Source organism: Panonychus citri, unplaced genomic scaffold (genome assembly GCF_014898815.1).
Source record: "Panonychus citri isolate SS breed McGregor unplaced genomic scaffold, ASM1489881v1 Contig00095, whole genome shotgun sequence".
NCBI classification, from domain to species: Eukaryota; Metazoa; Arthropoda; class Arachnida; order Trombidiformes; family Tetranychidae; genus Panonychus; species Panonychus citri.
Window position 1 is genome coordinate 641653 of NW_026515500.1, and position 20061 is coordinate 661713.

The following is a 20061-nucleotide window of genomic DNA, read 5'->3' on the forward strand; positions in this document are numbered from 1 at the left end:
TAATTGTTAATTGCTGAACAAATTAACATGTAATAAAAATGTTATCTTTAATTTACAGAATCAAGTTAATTACTATTTACAAGACGAAAGAAAAATTTTCTGTTAATTAAATTGTTGATTATTTACCAAGTGTTTATTTAACCAGAAAATCTAATTAATCAACAAGTGGTTGGAATACATTATCCTTTAATTGTGAATTGATTGTTTTCCAAATTGGTGGTCACGTTAAAGAAACTGTTAATTAGTTAAATAGATGATTCCATTAAAACAGATTCTGGTCTAAAATCTGTCTCAATTAACGGAGTAAAACCATTTGATCTTAATTGTTTTCGACGGAGGAACCAATTAATCAATCGATTTCCAATAACTCGACCACCAATTAACCATCATGAGATGAAAACTTCATCTTCAAGTTCAGTGTCATTAGCAATTGAGTTAATTGGTTGACTATTACCAACATTTGGACCTCGAGGTTTAAATTTAACTGAATCACAAGTTGATTGTTGCTGATGACCAGCCGATGAAACGGAAACTCTGGTCAATGAGCTTCTTGATATTGACCATTTCCGGGAGCCATCTTGTTGTGATTTAATTGAATTCTGTTTAGATGTTGATCCATCTTGAGACTTAATTGTTGTTGATGTTTTCCTTGAGACTGTTGATGCTTGTCGACTAATGGGCAGTGGTTTTGACCAGAGCATTCGAATTTCTCTCAATAAAAGTCCACTACGAATAAAATAGAGAAAAATAGTGACCATTGAGAAAACGGAGGCCACTAAGGAGACGGTGTTTTTCAAGGCCAATGTTTTGGTGAACAGAGCAACTATCGATCCAGTTAGCGCACTGATCATCCCAAGGGTACACAGAATCTCAGCTGATACTTTTCGTCGAGCTGACCAAGTGATATAATCACATTGACCAATCAAATGAAGGAAATAAATGGTAAACGAGTAGAGACACGAAAGTATATTGATAACGGAGAAAGAGATTGAGGTCAATGTTGAACATTCAAGGTTATCGGTTAGGTAAAAGTCTTCACATGGATCGGACAATTTGGAGGCCACAAAAGCTGCCAGAGAGGTCAACATGATGAGGAGAAGGATAATTCCATGGAAAAGTGAGGAACTTGTCGCACTGACCAAACCGCTCATTTCGATTGAAGATGAAACGGTCGACGATCCATTGAGAAGAGTTCGAGGTCCAAATGAATCTCTTTCCGTTAAAGTGGCCAAACGATTTTCACTCTCAGTAATTGGATTTGATTGTAAACGAGTAACCAAACTTTTCTTGGGTTTACCACAATTAGTTAAACCACTAATTGGTGTTGATTCTTGCAAGGAAAATGATCTCTCCAAACATAAACCTTGGGTTGATTGTTGTGATTTTATTACACTTGATGATTGTGACAATGGTGATGATGATGATTGTTGTTGATTATTGTTTACTTTAATTGCTCCCTTTGATTGAGATGATGATGATGATGATCCATCAGGATTTGTTGATACCTTTGATTTTGAATCTTTTTTCTTGGATTCCGATTGACTGACCATTGGCTTTGGTGGTTTAGGTGGAGCTGGACGGAGGTTTTCAAGTGAGTAAATATCATCGTCCATTGTAATTGTTGTCATTTCAGTTGATTGTTGATTCGTTGATGATTAACTAAATTGTGACTTTTCACTTATTCAGGGTCAATTTGAAAAAAACTTCTCTACTCTTGTTTACTAATTGTTGTTACTTTTTTGTGACTTGTGGCAATTTCTGGCTAATTGTTGCTGGTGCTTTGGATCTCGAGATAAATAATTAAAACCAAGGAAATGATTAACTTTCCATAGACAATCACAAATTAACACTAATCATCTCTCTCTCCAGTGTTGTTTAACTGATTGAACCGGAAGAATAATTTTTAAACAAATTCCTGTTTAAAACTCAGGACAAAGACCTGATCCACACGACGAACGATTTAACAATTGATTAGTTAATTTCCACCGTTGATTAACAATCCTGATTATATTACGATCATTGTTCAAGGTCAAAATACTAGATTTACAATCAACTACAAGAGTAAAGTTAATTAGTGTCTGTGTCCTGTTTTCTTAAAAATGAATCAATAAAAAAACAGTAAATGAGCAGTTATGATCATAATTGTTACTGTGACAATTAACCAAAGTTACAGTGATTAAGACGGAAATCCTTTTCTATTGATCATGATAATTTAAATTCAGGAAAAGAAAAGGTAACAATTATCAAGTTCTAACGGTAAAACTTTTTCTTTTATTGTCGTTTATCAGAAATCCAACTAATAATCCAAATAATAGTTGTAACAATTTAATAATAAACTATTTTAGTCTCTCTGTAAATGCTACCTGATTGTTACAGTTAATGGAAAATGTGTGATTGTCTAATTTGAATCATTTCTATTCTAGTTGGAGCATCAACATGTATCATTTACATTGGAAGGATGAAATGTACGAAAGTCTAATATCAATATCGAAATGAAATATCGACGACTGGGTGTATATTCAGGGTACTCAGAATGCGATGTTGATGATAACGAATGGAAACAGAGCAGAGAAACCGATAATTGTAGATTCTTCTCCCCATCAACTTGAAACTATTAATAAATTCTCAGTGTGAGTATCAACCTAAGGGAAGAAAAAGATTATCGAAGGAAAAAAAGAAGAAAAGAAAAAATTTCCACCATGAATCTTTTCTCTCTCTCTCATGAACTGAATTTCTCTTGATTTTCCTTTGCTAGTTGAGAAAAGGTGGTAATGCGCTTAAGTGTATTTCGAACTTGTGTGTGAATGAGGACGAAGTCTCTTCTTGTAAACGAATGTCGAAAGTTAGTGATGGAGAAAGAGAACACACAGAGTAGAAAAGAAAAAGATGAAGAAGAGAAATTTATTCGAAAAAATTGAGAGAGAGAAAAAAAATTCGAAAGAAAAAATGAAAGAAGATGATGATGAAGACAGAATCATTTTAAGAACCGAAATTGGGCCAACAAAGATATAATTCACTCTACTCAACATAACCAAATTTAACCACCATGTTAATGGTTCCTTTTTCTTTTCTCTGTCTATTTGTCTTTCTTTCAAATTTGTCGACATGTTGTTCATCTTTTTAATCATCAGCAATTCAGATTCTCTTTTCGTCTTCAATAAACTTTTACTTCTTCATCTAAATTTAGTTTCTCGTTGTTTGGATGTTTAGTTTTTACGAATTGAAGATTCAGTTCAGCTTCAGTTACGATAATCAGAATATTTTTTTCTTCTTCTTCATTTGTACCTTTTAATTTTAATTTCTCTTTCTTTTCTTCCTTTCTTTTTCCATGTAATCAAATTAAATTTGATGATGAGGTGAAACAATGAAGAATGAAGAAAGAATCAATCAATTATCAACAACAATCACAACAACAACAACAACAACAATATCAGCAGCAATTAATTCACCAAGAGACAAATCAACAAGTGTATCAACAGGAACCATTTTATCAACAACAACAACAAGGTAATGAAGTGATTAAACCTGGATCATCATCAGCACCTTCGGTAACGGGTGGAGGTCGATTTGACTTCGATGATGGTGGTGTTTATGTCGGTGGATGGCAAGATGGTAAAGCTCATGGTCATGGTATTTGTACAGGTAAATTGTTGATCATCAAACAAGTGGATTAAGTGATTAAGTGGAAAAGTTATTTTCGTCAATTGTTATCAACCTCAATTCTAGTTATCTGGATTAACCTTAATGAGATTGAAGACAAAAATCTAACCTAAATCGTAGCAATTAACAAGTGAAGAGTGAAAATCTAAGGTTAACAGTTGATTAATTGTTATCACTTGTTTTTTTTATCTAATTTAATTGATTGTTGTTAAATTGTTTCTCTCTTTCATCATTATTTTCCGTCTTTTGTTTTTCTAGGACCTAAGGGTCAAGGTGAATACAGTGGATCGTTTAGTTTCGGGTTTGAGATTTGTGGTGTTTACAAGTGGCCCAGCGGAGCGATTTTTGAAGGCCAGTGGTCAAATGGTAAACGCCATGGGTGTGGTGTTGAGTACAGAGGAAAGTGGGTTTATAAAGGTGAATGGACTCAGGGTTATAAGGGTCGATATGGTGTTCGAGCTTCCTTTATCTTCAGCCAAATACGAGGGAACTTGGGCCAATGGGCTTCAAGATGGTTATGGATCGGAAACCTATGCAGATTCGGGCACTTATCAGGGTCAATGGTTGCGAGGAATGAGACATGGTTATGGTGTCCGTTCATCGGCACCTTATGGTCATTGTAATGTGACCAAAGCTGCTTTGATTAAGAACCAAACTAACCTTTCGATTCAATCTCTTGACACTGAAGGTGAAACGGATTCGACTATTTTTGATTCAGTGAAAAGAGATTCGACCATGAGAGGTGGATTTGTGTTGGTTGTGAAAAGTTCATCTTCATCGACGACATCCAATGGTCGACGGCGACACAATTCGCTAGGTGATAAAACATCCCCATCATCAGCATCGAACCAAAAGACTGGATTTCTTCGAGGTCTTCGATTGAAGAAGCAAAAGTCAACAGGTGACATAGATTTAAGATCAAATCGTTCATCGTCTTCTTCGGTTGCTTCTTCAATCGATTCGGCCTCATCTGCACCACTTGGTAATAAACACTTAAGTCGTGATCATATCGATCCAGATACAATATCGAATTCATCTTTTCTTTCACAAGAAGGTGACATTGCTGACCCTTCGACAACCGAAACTTACATGGGCGAATGGAAGAACGATAAAGGTCAGGTTTCGGAATTTGTGAAAGATCAGATGGACTTCGCTATGAGGGTGAATGGTACAACAATAAAAAGTACGGCTATGGGGTGACCTTTTTTCGCGATGGTTCTCGTGAAGAAGGTAAATATAAGAATAACTGTTTGGTGACCAATGCGAAAAAGAAACACCTTTTCGTCCTTCGATCATCTAAATTAAGAGAACGCATTGAATCAGCTGTTGCTGCCGCTCGTCAAGCTCAACAAATTGCCCTACAAAAAGCGGATATTGCCATTAGTCGAACGGCCACAGCTCGAAGTAAAGCCGAACAATCAGATGGAGTTGCTGCTCAATCACGAACGGATTCATCGCTTGGATATAAAATAGCAAAACAATATGGCGGTTCTGATGTTGCTCATGGCTTATCTCAGCCCGATGCTCCACTTCGAGGTCGATTATCCAATTTCCCGTCAATTCGACGAGGTAATCGTTCGGGTGATCATTCGGTGAATGGATCACGTCAGTATCTTGACTTTAATGAACCTTTTGGTGGTCGTCGTGGTTCATTTCGTACGGGATCTAATCCTTCAATCTCAGGAGGAGGAGGAAATCATGATCACCAACAAATATCACCATCACCATCTCCAACCTCATCATATAATTATCAGAATCAACGACAACAACAACAACAACCACAGCATTCAAGTTCATTACAATTTACAACGGGAAATCAAGGAATAAATCGTGGACCCAATCAAATATCACAACATCATGATTCCCAACAATACATTAATCAAAATCAACAACATCATCAACCTAAACAACAGATTTACATTAATAATAATGAAATTGATCCATTAAACGATCACTTGGATCATTATCAAAAATTAGTTTCTCGTTATGGTAAAACAAGTAAACCTCCGTTACCGGACAATATTTTAAGTAACCGATTCAATAGATCACAAAATGTAATCACGGCAAATTTGGATAAAGTTTATGGGACATCAACGGGAACCAGTTCAATTGATTCAGGGCGAGAAAGTGGTGATCAAAGTGATTCAGGACTCAAATTACCACCAGTGATCGATATGTCATCCGATTCAACAAGAGCACCAACAAGAACCGCATCACTTTATCGTCTTCCAACCGCAACAACAACAATCAACAGTGGATCAAATAACAATGCCAGAGGCGGAATAAGTTCCGGTGGTGGCGGAGGTGGAGGTGGCCTCAAAAGGAAACCATCATTACAATCAATCTCTAGTAAGACACCAATTAAGGAGCCGATGATGAGTAGGGAAGAGATTTCCGTGCTCTCTCATGCCACTCGGGAACATCGTCGACAGGAAGCGGAAACGGCGGAAAGATTGGCCCATAATCCGTTACTTTATTTTGTCGACCCTCGATTTAGGGACTGGTTAAATCGTCAACAAATAATCATCGCAGTTATATTCATTAATATCACCTTAGCAATTATATTTTTTAAATTATTAGGCTAATGATCATCATCTCACTTTGTTTTTTTTTGTTCTTTTTTTAAATTCAATTTAAATCATTCGAAAATATCAATTGTTTAATCACTTGTTGAATCGACATTAATTTATTAACTAAATCGCGATTGTGATCTGCTATTTGGAAATCGTTTAGTTTACATCAACTACTATTCACTTATTTGATTGAATTAGCGAAAGGAACAAGGTTGTGAACGATTGTTTCATTTCGTGGTTTGATTATTTAACTGCAATCGAAACGAAATTTAAACTAATTGTTAAATCAATTTAATCATAATCACTATGAACACTTTTTGTTTTTCCATCACAACAATTAACTTAATCAATGCTGCCAAATTAAATTGTCTCCGAATTTTTTTGTTATCCAATTGTGATTATCATTTTTTTCCACTTTGATTGAAAAAAAGAGAGTTAATTGTTGATAATTAAATGTTCAAAAATTCAATTTTCAACCAAAAGTCTTCGAGATCGATATTCGATCATCGATCTTCCAAAAGTCGATTATGATTCAAGATTAGTTTCTCTGATTTCATTCGATTGAAATCGATTTTCAGTAGGATCGGGACATCATTTTCATGTTTTTACTTTGGTAAAATACTTGATTAGTTAATTGTTATTCGTTTTTTCAAATTAATTGTCACAAGTTGTGGTGAATTGTTTAATTTTCCTTGATCTTCATTATGCTGGTAAGTAACTCAGTTGATTTTCCAATGAATTTACATGGAATCTATTGATTCTTTTATATTTCTTTTCTCATCACTTGATCACTTTTCTGTTTTTCTTTTAGATTTTTTTTTCTATTTATTTTTCTTCAATGTGGTTTATCTTTGAATTAATTGTGATTGTTAACCTTTTTCGTTTTCAATTCTATTCTATTTCCAGGATCAATCGACTATTATTACTACATTGACAACTATCGTTGCAGGTGTTGTCCTATTCATTTGGCTTAAAAAAAGACAATCGTCCAAACAGGTTTTCCTTACAGATCCAGAGATCAAGCACAAAGTACCATTGATTGCTAAAGAGGTATTACAATCATGTCCTTGATTCGGATCATTCTTTTTACTTTAATTCTAAATTCTGTTCCTTGTTCTTTTTATCCATTTTCCTCTTGCATTTTTCTAGAATATCAACTGGAATACACGACGATTCAGATTCGGTTTACCCACAGATAAACATGTTCTTGGTGTTAATCCAGGACAACATGTTTACCTTTCTGGAAATTACAACAATGAGTTAATTATTCGCCCTTACTCTCCAGTGTCCAGTGATAAAGAGCAAGGATACTTTGATCTTGTAATCAAGGTAATAATTTCATGTACACCATTAGTGTGACATTAATCTATCCAATTCCACTTGAACAATATCAGACTAGTTGAATTTTAAATTCTACAATCTCGATTTCTATACTAATCTCTAACAAGTACAGATGAACTTAGAGTTGATTAATATTTCAATGAAATTCAATGTTGAAGTTTAAATTATTATCTCCAGGAGAAACCAACGAACTCTTCAAAGTGAAAAGGCAAATTGAATCTTATGTAATTCATGTAGTATTTTGCACTAGACTAATTCAAATAAGTAGAATCATCTTAACTTATCTATTGATTAACATCGTAATTAATATGGGAGTATTATTTTTCTCTATCAAATTGTAGTTCAACATCTATCTCATCGGTTATTCAAGGTTGAATCCTAGATTGAGATAAATACTAAATAGTTACTAATTATTGATTTTTATCACTTTTTCTTAGGTTTATTTTAAAGATCAGCATCCAAATTACCCTGAAGGAGGTAAAATGTCACAATATTTGGACAGTTTATCTATTGGAGATACAATTGATATTCGTGGACCAGAAGGAAAACTCATCTACGGATCGAATGGTGATTTTTACATAAAGAAAACTAAAAAATCTCAAGCTGAGAAATTTAATTACAAGAATGTTGGTATGCTTGCTGGAGGAACAGGAGTGGCACCACTTTACCGAATTATTCGAGAGATTATCGATAATCCTGAAGATAAAACTAAAGTTTGGTTGATTTTCGCCAACAACAATCCAGATGACATATTATTGAAAGAAGAGTTTGAGGAAATCGCCGCTAAACATGGCGATCAAATCAAAATTTGGTACACTTTAGTTAAAGCTGATGAAGGTTGGAAATACTCAGTGGGATTTATCGATGAAGAGATGATTAAACAACATATGCCCCCTCCAAGTGATGACACAATTATGCTAATGTGCGGACCACCGCCGATGATTAAATTTGCATGTACACCAAATTTAGACAAATTGAATTACGATGCAGCTAAGCGATTCATCTTGTAAATCAATTGTATCGTCTCTCTGATCCTGTCCAGTGTTTTCCAGTTTTGTCTATGTTTTAGTAAAACCAATACAACAACATAGTTTACACACTCACAAGAATTAGCGATTAATGTAATTAATCAATGTAAATCCAATTTTGTGTATCAATTCTTAAAGAAAAATGTTTTAGTTTTAATTTGTCATCTCAAGTTGAATTTTCTTTACGAATTGTTTATATGTAAAGAGTTGATTTCATGAGAATTCGGTACTATTAATTACGAAGTAATTTAACTGCAACTCATTTAACCAAATGATCCATTTGATTGTCAGTAAAAAGCACCAATCAAATGACCAGCGTTTTTCCAATAGTTGCGAGTTTTATTAATTTATTTTACTGTTAAGGTCCAACACTAATTAGATTAAAATGTCAATCAATTTGAATTTTCAATTCTCATTTATGATTGGATTGATTTAAAATCCCAATCTTTTAAATTTCTTACAATTTCACATTTATTGAGCTTTAATTATTATCCTTTTATTTATTTGATTAACCTACTATTTAGTCCAACACTTTGGTCTCAAAATTGAACAATTATATTAATCGTTACGATCGTTGAATTTATGTCGTTGAACAAAAGCTATTCAAGTCCTGAGATTTTCCTTAAAGACCCTGAGATCAAACATAAAGTACCATTGATTGCTAAAGAGGTAAACCTAATTTTCTATCGTCTAAGGTTCATAATTAACTAATTTCTTTTCGTTTTTTTCTTTGATTAATCAAGTAGTACATCAATTGGAATACAAGACGTTTCCGATTCCGTTTACCCACCGAGAATCATGTTCTCGGTGTTCCCCCAGGGCAACATCTCTACCTTTATGCTAATATCAACGATGAATTAGTTATCCGTCCTTATTCAGCGATTTCGACTGATAGAGATCGAGGCTACTTTGATCTTCTAATCAAAGTAAATTGTTCAATTTGTTTTCCTTCAACAGTAAATTCATTTTAATATTTGTTACTTCTTGCTTACGAATTTAGGTTTATTTCAAAGGTCAAGATCCAAATCACCCTGACGGAGGTAAAATGTCACAATATTTAGATGGTTTATCCATTGGAGATACAATCGAGATTCGTGGACCTGAAGGAAAGCTTAATTATCTATCGAATGGCAATTTTTATTCAAGAAAACTCGTAATTCAGTTGAGGAGAGGTTTAATTGTAACAAAGTTGGTATGCTCGCCGGTGGAACAGGAGTTGTGCCTCTTTACCGGATTATCCAAGAGATTGTCAATAATCCTCAGGATAAAACTAAAGTTTGGTTGATTTTCGCAAACAATAGTCCAGATGATGTTTTACTATCGAAAGAGCTTGAAGATATCTCCATTAAACACGGTGATCAGGTCAAAATTTGGTACACTTTAGCTAAAGCCGATGCAGACTGGAAATACTCAGTAGGGTTTGTCGATGACGAGATGATCAAACAACATTTGCCCCCACCAAGTGATGATACAATTATCCTGGTTTGTGGTCCACCGCCGATGATTAGGTTATCATGTACACCCAATTTAAAAAAATTGAATTACAATCCAGCCAAAAGGTTCATATTATGAAATTTCATTTGCTGAATCAGAAGTGAATCAGAGGGAATTCAATGGCGACCAAAGAACTGAACCTGGTGCACTCATCATGTAATCTCGAGTTTGCATGATGATATGATTTTCTGATTGAATCTTCTCGTTGGAACGATTTTGAACAGGCTAATATGTTCAAAGAAAAATTGAGCTTAGAACCTTAAACCTCCCAATTAACATGTCCAATAGTTTGATACACAAGTATTAATAAGTACAAGTAATAATTGTAGTTGAAATTTCACTTTGATGGAAAAATAATTAAAACGTGACAACAAATGTAAACTTATATTCTAAATGGGTGTTTAATTTTAATTGTTCAATCATAATTTCTGTGTATTTACCAGCGACTTTGACCTAATTTATTTGTCCATATGATTGTCAATTAATTTAGTTAATTGTCTACCTTTGTGCAAACAAAGAAAGGGAGAAAATTGACAATTTAATCGAATTGTTCATCGAAATTGTTGTTTATTATCAGAAATTTTCTATTAAATTTTTCTTCTTTTGGGGTAACAATTTATTCTAACAATAATTGTTTGTCTATTAAATATCGAATTTAAAAAAACCATGTAAAGAGTTTAATTGTTACAATTAGAATCAAAAGAATTGACAAAAAATCTAGAATTAGGTTAAACTATTATGAGAAATCAGGGAAGTTGAATATTGAAAATGAAAAGAATATTAATTCAATGGAATCGAATTTGTAAAGAATATTTTTCTCTCTCACTCACTCACTCACTCTCTCTTTAAATATATAAATATAAGAGTGAAAGTTGATTAATTTTGATCACATTTATTTGAATTAATTAGTGATTAACTTTGGAGATTTTGGAAAATGTTGCAAAGTTAATTATGTTACTTTCGTTAATTTTATCAATATTTCATTTCTCTTCATGGTTAATTATCTTTTCTATTGGAATTTTAATTCAATTTCCTGGATTCCATGGATCAGCAACATTCTGGCCCTCAGGCTATTATGGTTACAATCGAGACTATGATAACGTCAGGATAACCTCATCGTCTGGACTTCGTTCACCTTTAGACCAATCAACTTGGACATTACCGCCATCACAGTCGACAGGTTCATCTCGATATGTTGTCCAACCATCGGCGACTTATGGTTCTAATTATTATGGATCTTCATTCCCGTTCTCATATTATTCTTACATGTCCGGTTTACCCTCTTCGAATCCATCAGGTGGTTATTATTCGGGTTCAGCTTATCCCTACAACGAATGGTGGAAATTTTATAGTCAATATCCAACCCGAAATTCATATTCTTCCTCTTCCTCTTGGCCCACCTCAAGTTATTCCAACACCAACAGTGCTTATAACAATTACGCTAATGCGTAAGTCTAAGTTGATCTTACGACAATTTGTTCCATTTCATGTGTTCGAATTTAGAACTTTTTCTCTTTTTTCGTAGGTTGGCTATTCACTGTAAATATGCATCGTTCTATCGGCCAGGTCACCCTACGTACCCATATTACCCCCACAGTTCTTCGAGTTCACCCACAACGGGCTCGTCAAATTACCCGATCTACTCTTATGGATCAACAAGTTATCCATTCACTTACAATGGTTATCGACCGCCGACCAGTTATTATCCATCTAATTATTATGGCTCTAATTACAATTACCCTCAACCCACATCGTCTTCCGATTATGGTTTAGGTGGTGGTTATGGTTCAATGACACCGCCTTTGCTTCCTCCTTCTGCTTCGTCTTTGCCCTCTTCATCCATTGGTGGGTCACTTCTTCCCGTTTCTCGTGATATTTGGTCTCAACCACCAGTAGGTTTTGGCGATGTTGATTTTAATCGTCGAATGGGCTGGTTAGGAACCGTCCCAAGTCCACCAAACTCGTACACACCCAATTACCATCACATGGACCATTTATTTGGTAATACTTTCTCTCCCAGTCAATCGCAGCCCCGGTTAAATCAGCGCGAGCGGTAGCGGAGATCACAGGTCCAACCGGAGTAACTGGAACAATCGTTTTCAAACAAATCGTAAGAATTTACTGTTAATAAAATTTTTCCTCTTCTCTAATCCAAATTCAACCAATCATTCATTAGGGAAGTCGACCCGTTTCTATCGAAGGTAAAATAATGGGACTAACTCCAGGTCCTCATGGGTTACATATCTATGAGATGCCTTTACTTGGAGGTGATTGTTTGTCTGCCGGAGATCATTACAATCCTCAGAAAACTGATCACGGTGGGAAACATGATTGGAATCGTCATATTGGTGATCTGGGTAACATATTTGCCGATATCAATGGTGTAGCCAGTTTTGATCTAACCGATCTACTGATAAGTCTAACTGGTGGCTATTCAATTGTAAATCGTACCATAGCAGTGAGTTGTTTATATTAATAATTGTTGCTCGACAATTTAATCTATTGGTTTTAATTGTTTAATCTTTTTAATTGATTTCAGATCTCAGAAAAAGCCGATGATCTTGGCCGTGGATCTGATGTCCAAAGTAAACGAGATGGTAATTCAGGTCCACCAATCGCTTGTGGGATCATCCGATTAAGTATAATCTAAATCAATTGATCAAATATCATTTTTGATTAAATGTTAATTGTTATAAACCCATAAGAAAAATGTATATTTATTTTATTACAATTGTTTTTTGTTTCATTCCAACACTTAAAAACTGTCTATCAACTTGTTGATTCATTTTATAATTTTAAACCTCTTGATTGTTTACAATTAAAACCTTTAAAAACTTTCAATTTATTGAAAAATCACTTCCCTTAACAAATATTTCATCTTTTTCCCTATTTTTGGTTCCTATTAATAAGTCAAGAATAAGGAAATTGTTGTACCAATTCTTTATGGAATTGTATTAATATATTACAATGCATATTAGACATTATTTTTTTTCTTATCTAATTTTTCGTTACGGTTTGAATTACCAGAGAGTTGCTTTTATTAGTGTGATCTGTTGATGATTAGCCTCTCATTGAAAACACTTGACAATAACAGTTGTGTTTATTTTTTAAAGTAAATATTCAAAGTGGATCGTAAATTAAATTGATGAACAAGCAAATGCATATAAAAGCAACTTTGTGAAAACGTTGATGAAATGGTTAATTACTGAGTAGTGAACTTGATATTTATTGATTATTTAGTCTAAATTAGTCAGAAAGATAAACTAATTTATATTTGAATTTGCTCAGGTAAGTTCATCGAGGCCAAAGTAACACGTTGGCATGTGAGAATATCATATAAAAGGTGAAATCATTTGAAAAGGAAATCTATATTTATATTTAATTTTCATTCGAATCCGTGAACGTCTTCATAAATTAAATTAAAAGGAGGATAGCCAAAATGTGGGATTTTTTGCTGAACTTTTCCGATTTTTTTGAAATAGGTATCAATCGAAAGCTCTCGGTGAGCTGAGTCGAACGGACTGATCAGAATAAAAAAATTATTTTTCCCTTGGGAATTAAATGTAACTTTTTTGGGACACCATGATGCACCGATCGAACCCAATTTTCTAGAAAATTAGTCACTGCGTTGGTTAACATTTCAAGTAGTGGATCCACCGAATCTGCAGAAATAGTTTCTCAAGCAGTAGCTAGTGCACTGAGAGGGTTTTGATAATGTACTGGTGTTTCCCAATTTATTCATCTCTGTTTTAATCAGTTAAAATTCTAAGTGTTAAATAAAACAATTTTTTGACAAAAGTCAATCACAATTAAAGGTCTAACTGATAATTAACTAATCAAATGTATCATTAAAATAACCAAATCAAAAATCATCTAAATCGTCCTTAAATTAAACAAACAAAACTGTATCGCAACATCTAAATTGTCTTCTCTAATTTAGCTGTTTTGATCTTAACTCTGAATAGTTAGCTGTTTAGAACCTTTACTGGATAATTGGAGAGATTAGATTATTTCAAGGATTATTCAGAATGGTGAGAATTGAAGAAAAGATTCGGTTTCGTTATTTTCCTTTGTATAATTATTAGTATTTTGAGTTAATTGTGACGCACAAAACTATCACTCATTTGAAGTGGGATTGATTAAAAAAACAATTAAATGAGCTTATATTGATAACTGCTGCTGCTTCTTACTTTCATTGTAAACTCAATTTAAAATTGTGATGCATTTGTTGAATTTGTTTAAATCGTCATGAAGATAATTTAATTATAATTCAATTTATGTTTGAATTTGTTCAGGTAACTTTATCAAGGCCAAAACAACACGTTGACATGTGAGAAAATCATATAAAAGGTGAAATTATTCAAATAGAAAATTATATTTAAATTTAATTTTCATTCGAATCAGTGAATGTATTCATCAATTAAAATTTAAATTGTTAATCACGAGAAAATGATGAGTTTTAATCCACTTTTTGTCGTTAATTTTTTTTGGTTCATCACCATTTTCCTTGGCCTCCTGTCATCTTTATCCAACCAGAATCCTGTTTCTGGTTATGGTCAAGGTTCTGGTGCTGGTGCTAAAGCTTCCACTTCACCTGTCACAAACACTGTTTCAAGACTTTCGTCAGCCGATGCTACTTCAAGGATCTCTTCAGCTGTACAAAACATCATATCAAATGGTGGAGTTAATAAAAACAATCTTTCCAGCGTTATCAGTAACATTGGTTCGATGGTTTCTGTATCTAATCCTGGTTTGATAGGAGATGAAGTCTTGGTTCAAACCTTATTGGAAGTAGTCAGTGCGCTGGTTCACGTATTAAGTAGCTCATCCATCGAAAGTGTAGATGCAGTGGGCCAATCTTCAAGCTCTGCAACTGGCATTAAAAATGGCATAAAAGGAAAATAATGTACTGGTGTTTCCCAATTTATTCATCTCTGTTTTAATCAGTTAAAATTCTAAGTGTTAAATAAAACAATTTTTTGACAAAAGTCAATCACAATTAAAGGTCTAACTGATAATTAACTAATCAAATGTATCATTAAAATAACCAAATCAAAAATCATCTAAATCGTCCTTAAATTAAACAAACAAAACTGTATCGCGACATCTAAATTGTCTTCTCTAATTTAGCTGTTTTGATCTTAACTCTGAATAGTTAGCTGTTTAGAACCTTTACTGGATAATTGGAGAGATTAGATTATTTCAAGGATTATTCAGAATGGTGAGAATTGAAGAAAAGATTCGGTTAATTGATTTTGAGATTTTCGCTGATGGTATTTACCATGAGATCATAATTGTGTAATAATATTAGTTGATATTGGAAGCACAGAATTATTGATTGTTGGTTGTTTTACTTTTTTGGATCACAATTGTTGATGTTGTATGTTAATTGCAACTAGATTACAATTTAAATCTAATTGTAACAAGCCTGAGTTACTCCACGTCGAGCAACAAGCATATTCAATATTGGGAATTTCTTTATATATTCAATGGCCTTTTTATACGTCACCATTGTGAAATCGTAGCCATTACATTGTAAAATTTTGTCACCAATTCTTAATCCCGATCTCCATGCTGGACCTTCAATATTTACACTTGTCACATAGATTCCATTGTCAGTGAACCCCTGAGGCGATTGATGATAATCTTGATCAATTCCTTCTCCAATTGAGAAGCCACATTTCATTATTTCTCTACCATATTCATCGTAACCAATTTCCTTTTGTAATTTAATTGGAAAGATAACTGAAAAGAACTTCAACTCTTGCATACAATCCAATGTTCCTCAAGAGCTAATTGATTTATCCTCTTTTTTTACAATCACAATCACAATTGACTGTCTATTGAAAATTAACCAAATCAAATGATTTACCTTGAATTTGTTTCTCTCTTTTCATTTCAGTGAGTTGTTTATATTGATAATTGTTGCTCGACAATTTAATCTATTGGTTTTAATTGTTTAATCTTTTTTTTTGATTGATTTCAGATCTCAGAAAAAGCCGATGATCTTGGCCGTGGATCTGGTGTCCAAAGTAAACGAGATGGTAATTCAGGTCCACCCATCGCTTGTGGGATCATCCGATCAAGTATAAATCTCTTAATTGTTTACAATTAAAAACTTTAAAAACTTTCAATTTGCTGAAAAATCATTTCCAGTAACAAATATTTCACCTTTCCCCCTATTTATGATTCCTATTAATAAGTCAAGAATAAGAAAATTTTACCAATTAGAATCGTATTAATATACAAATAATATTGTATTACATACAAAAACGACGACGTATCAGTTCAGAAGCGACCAGTGGTTTCGAGGCTTTTATAACACCAGGGCGATTCAGCTTCCATAGCGATTCCTTCATGAATAGTTCTGGAAATAAAATTTATGAATACCTCACAGATTATTGACTATTTTGTTTCAAATGCAGATCTAAGACTTTTTTCATTTATAAAATTAACTCTAATGCATATTAGACATCATTTTTTTTCTTATCTAATCTTTCGTTACGGTTTTAATTACCAGAGAGTTGCTTTTATTAGTGTGATCTGTAAAGTGAATTTGAATCCGTTGAATATGCAACGGAGCGAATTGGAAATCGGATTGGTTAAAAAAACAATTAAATGAGATTATTAATACATACAGTCCTCGGCAAAAGTTTAAGGACAACAATCAATTGATTATAACTCGAGTTCTACTTAAGATAAATTTATATTTTTTTCAGAAATATAATAGCCATTGGTAGTAGTAATAATCAATTGATTGTTGTCCTTAAACTTTTGCCGAGGACTGTATATATTGTATATTGCTAATTGATTTATCCTCTTTTTTCAATTAGATTGTAAATTCAATTGTAAATTTTGACGAACATACAAAAGTAACTTTGATGATAGAAAGTGTTTTAAATACGATGCATTTTCTGAATTTGTCGTAATTATCATGAAGATAATCTAATTCTAATTCAATTTATGTTTGAGTTTGTTCAAGTAACTTCACCGAGGACAAAGCGACACGTTGACATGTGAGAAAACCAGATAAAAGGTGAAATTATTCAAATAGAAAATTCTATTTAAATTTAATTTTCATTCAAATTAGTGAATCAATTTCTAACAGCTAAAATTGGAAGTGTTAACCACAAGAAGAACAATGAGTTTAAATCCACTTGTAGCCGTTAATTTTATTTTGTTAATCACCATTTTCATGGGGCTTATGGCATCTTTATCCTGTCAGTACCCTGGTTCTGCTCCTGCTGCTGGTCGGGGTTCTGGTTGGGGTTCTGGTTGGGGTTCTGGTTGGGGTTCTGGTTCTGGTTCTGGTTCTGGTTCTGGTTCTGTTTATCAGAGTGGCAATCTAACCAAGGTTAATTCAACTCAAAGAGTCATTGAGCCAGTAAAAGCCATATTAGGTGGGCAATCGGAAGTAACACCTTTTATCGCTTGGGTGATTTTGAGAAGTCTGCCTCGGGTATTTTAGGCTTGTTGGAAATAACCAGTGTGTTGAATCATGTATCAAGTGACGCCTCCGTCGGATATGTGAATCCGACATCAGCTGCCAAACCTACAAGTGAACTTGTTAATGCAGCCCGTGACATAATAGGGAAATAATATACTGGTGTTTTCCAATTTATTCATCTCTGTTTTAATCAGTTATATTCTAAGTGTTAAATAAAACAATTTAAGTTCAGACATGTCTCGTTTTTCGTAATTTTCATGGAGCTTATTCATCTTTTTACTCGTTGCTATCCATCCTTATCGGTGTGGTGATTTTTTTGAACAATTAAAAATAATTAATTGACCATTATTTTATTTCTCTAACTAGGCTTACTGCAAGCGGCAGTTACGTCTGAGCGATTGTATGACTCAGAAAAGAGAGACCGAGAAGAGCGTGCAAGAAAGAGAGTTAAAGAAGAAGAAGGAGGAAAGAGAAAAAAGAAAAAAGAAAAGAACAAATCCTTGGGAACGGTTGTTGGAAATGGAATTGATTAAAAAACAATTAAATGAGATTATATTGCTGATTGATTTATCCTCTTTTTTTTCAGGTTGATTGTAAATTCAATTGAAAATTGTGACGAACATACAAAAGTAACTTTGATGATAGAAAGTGTTTTAAATACGATGCATTTGCTGAATTTGTCTTAATTACCATGTAGATAATCTAATTCTAATTCAGTTTGTGTTTGGATTTGTTCAGGTAACTGCATCGAGGCCAAAGCGACACTGGAACATGTTAGAAAATCACATTAAAGGTGAAATTATTCAAATAGAAAATTATATTTAAATTTAATTTTCATTCAAATTAGTGAACATTTCTATCAGTTAAAATTTTAAGTGTTAAACACAAGAAGAACAATGAGTTTAAATCCACTTATGGCCGTTAATGTTTTTTGGTTAATCGCCATTTTCATGGGACTTATGGCATCTTTATCGTACCAGGATCCTGATTATTGATTTCAGATCTCAGAAAAAGCCGATGGTAATAGTAAACCAAAGTAAACGAGATGGTAATTCAGGTCCACCAATCGCTTGTGGGATCATCCGATTAAGTATAATCTAAATCAATTGATCAAATATTATTTTTGATTAAATGTTAATTGTTATAAACCCATAAGAAAAATGTATATTTATTTTATTACAATTGTTTTTTGTTTCATTCTAATTCAATGTACCATTGTCTCATTCCCATACTTAAAAACTGTCAATCAACTTGTTGATCCATTTTATAATTTTAAACCTCTTAATTGAATACAATTAAAAACTTTAATTTGTTGAAAAATTATTTCCAGCAACAAAAATTTCACCTCTTGGAAGAGGCTCTTCCCCTATTTATGATTCCTATTAATAAGTCAAGTATAAGGAAATTTAGCTAATTAGAATCGTAAATTACCTTACAAACAAATATTTGTCAAGTTTCAGCAACTTTCCAATACCCTGATTGTCGACGTTTCAGTTCAGAAGCGACCAGTGGTTTCGAGGCTTTTATAACACCAGGGCGATTACAGTATTGGGCCATGTACCCTGAGTATTTCCTTAAAAGCTACGACATTGTGATGAAATTTTTCAGCAGTGAAGTTGATCTTAAGGTTTGCTTCGGTCGACATCCTAAGCCAGAAGAAACAGACCGATGCTGGGAGGCCAAAAAGAACGAAGAGATTCGAATGGCCAGTGGTGTATGTAAAGATTGAGATGTTCTGACCTGTGAGCCTTTTAACTTTACCATCACACCTCCTGATCAGGGGATGTCATCAAACACTATTTGCTCAGGTAAGAGAAAAAACAATAAAAACCAACACAATTAAGATTGGAGAATCAAAACGGTCCAATTAATTATCTTGTTAATTTCTTTCCACAGACAAAAAGTTTCTCAATGCTCGACAAATTAAATTCAACTTGAATTATTCAAGTTCTCCCATTGTGGACTTACCAGTGGAGTTTAACCAAAACTGCAACTGGATCAAGATTGAGATTAAGTCAACTTCTTCGTTACTACATGTATTATGATGGAGGTCGTGTTTCTAGTACTGGATATTGTGATCGAGCAACGATAAGTATCGATGATAGAAGTTTCCGTGACACTGGGACTAATTATCTCAAAGCTTTGGAATTGAGTAAGAATTATATCATAGGAGAGTCAGTAATCACGAGTAAGATTTAAAAAGTAATACGATCAACTATCGACTCGGCTTATGCTATGATAAAGCTAAATCCATACTATTGTTATAATTAAGATAATCTAATTTTAATTCAATTTATGTTTGAATTTGTTCAGGTAACTTTATCAAGGCCAAAACAACACGTTGACATGTGAGAAAATCTTATAAAAGGTGAAATTATTCAAATAGAAAATTATATTTAAATTTAATTTTCATTCGAATCAGTGAATGTATTCATCAATTAAAATTTAAATTGTTAATCACGAGAAAATGATGAGTTTTAATCCACTTTTTGTCGTTAATTTTTTTTGGTTCATCACC

At 33.4% G+C, this 20061-nt stretch overlaps 5 protein-coding genes across 5 annotated transcripts; all 5 read left to right on the forward strand.

Annotated features, from left to right (window-relative positions):
* The first annotated feature begins 1994 nt into the window (after window positions 1–1994).
* LOC128387885 (uncharacterized) lies at window positions 1995–6633 on the forward strand. The gene is given in 5 exon segments (XM_053347170.1): window positions 1995–2233; window positions 2424–3642; window positions 3919–4123; window positions 4125–4768; window positions 4771–6633. Coding segments are annotated over 4 exon segments (2595 nt in total). The 5' UTR covers window positions 1995–2233; window positions 2424–3371; the 3' UTR covers window positions 6246–6633.
* A 151-nt stretch (window positions 6634–6784) lies between these two features.
* LOC128387888 (NADH-cytochrome b5 reductase 3-like) lies at window positions 6785–8759 on the forward strand. Its single transcript, XM_053347172.1, has 4 exons — window positions 6785–6943; window positions 7140–7283; window positions 7383–7562; window positions 8012–8759. Exons 1-4 carry the CDS (start codon window positions 6938–6940, stop codon window positions 8582–8584), a joined length of 903 nt encoding a protein of 300 aa, XP_053203147.1. The 5' UTR covers window positions 6785–6937; the 3' UTR covers window positions 8585–8759.
* A 398-nt stretch (window positions 8760–9157) lies between these two features.
* Window positions 9158–10780, forward strand: LOC128388113 (NADH-cytochrome b5 reductase 2-like; the record flags this gene model as incomplete). Its single annotated transcript, XM_053347471.1, is given in 4 exon segments — window positions 9158–9271; window positions 9349–9528; window positions 9603–9732; window positions 9735–10780. Coding segments are annotated over 4 exon segments (864 nt in total), but the record flags the coding sequence as incomplete, so codon positions are not given.
* A 139-nt stretch (window positions 10781–10919) lies between these two features.
* Window positions 10920–12848, forward strand: LOC128387886 (prisilkin-39-like). Its single transcript, XM_053347171.1, is given in 5 exon segments — window positions 10920–11544; window positions 11622–12127; window positions 12130–12206; window positions 12273–12554; window positions 12636–12848. Coding segments are annotated over 5 exon segments (1473 nt in total). The 5' UTR covers window positions 10920–11047; the 3' UTR covers window positions 12747–12848.
* A 1548-nt stretch (window positions 12849–14396) lies between these two features.
* LOC128387889 (spidroin-1-like) lies at window positions 14397–15158 on the forward strand. The gene has a single exon (XM_053347173.1). The coding sequence runs from the start codon at window positions 14546–14548 to the stop codon at window positions 14999–15001; it is 456 nt and encodes a 151-aa protein (XP_053203148.1). The 5' UTR covers window positions 14397–14545; the 3' UTR covers window positions 15002–15158.
* The last annotated feature ends 4903 nt before the right edge of the window (window positions 15159–20061 follow it).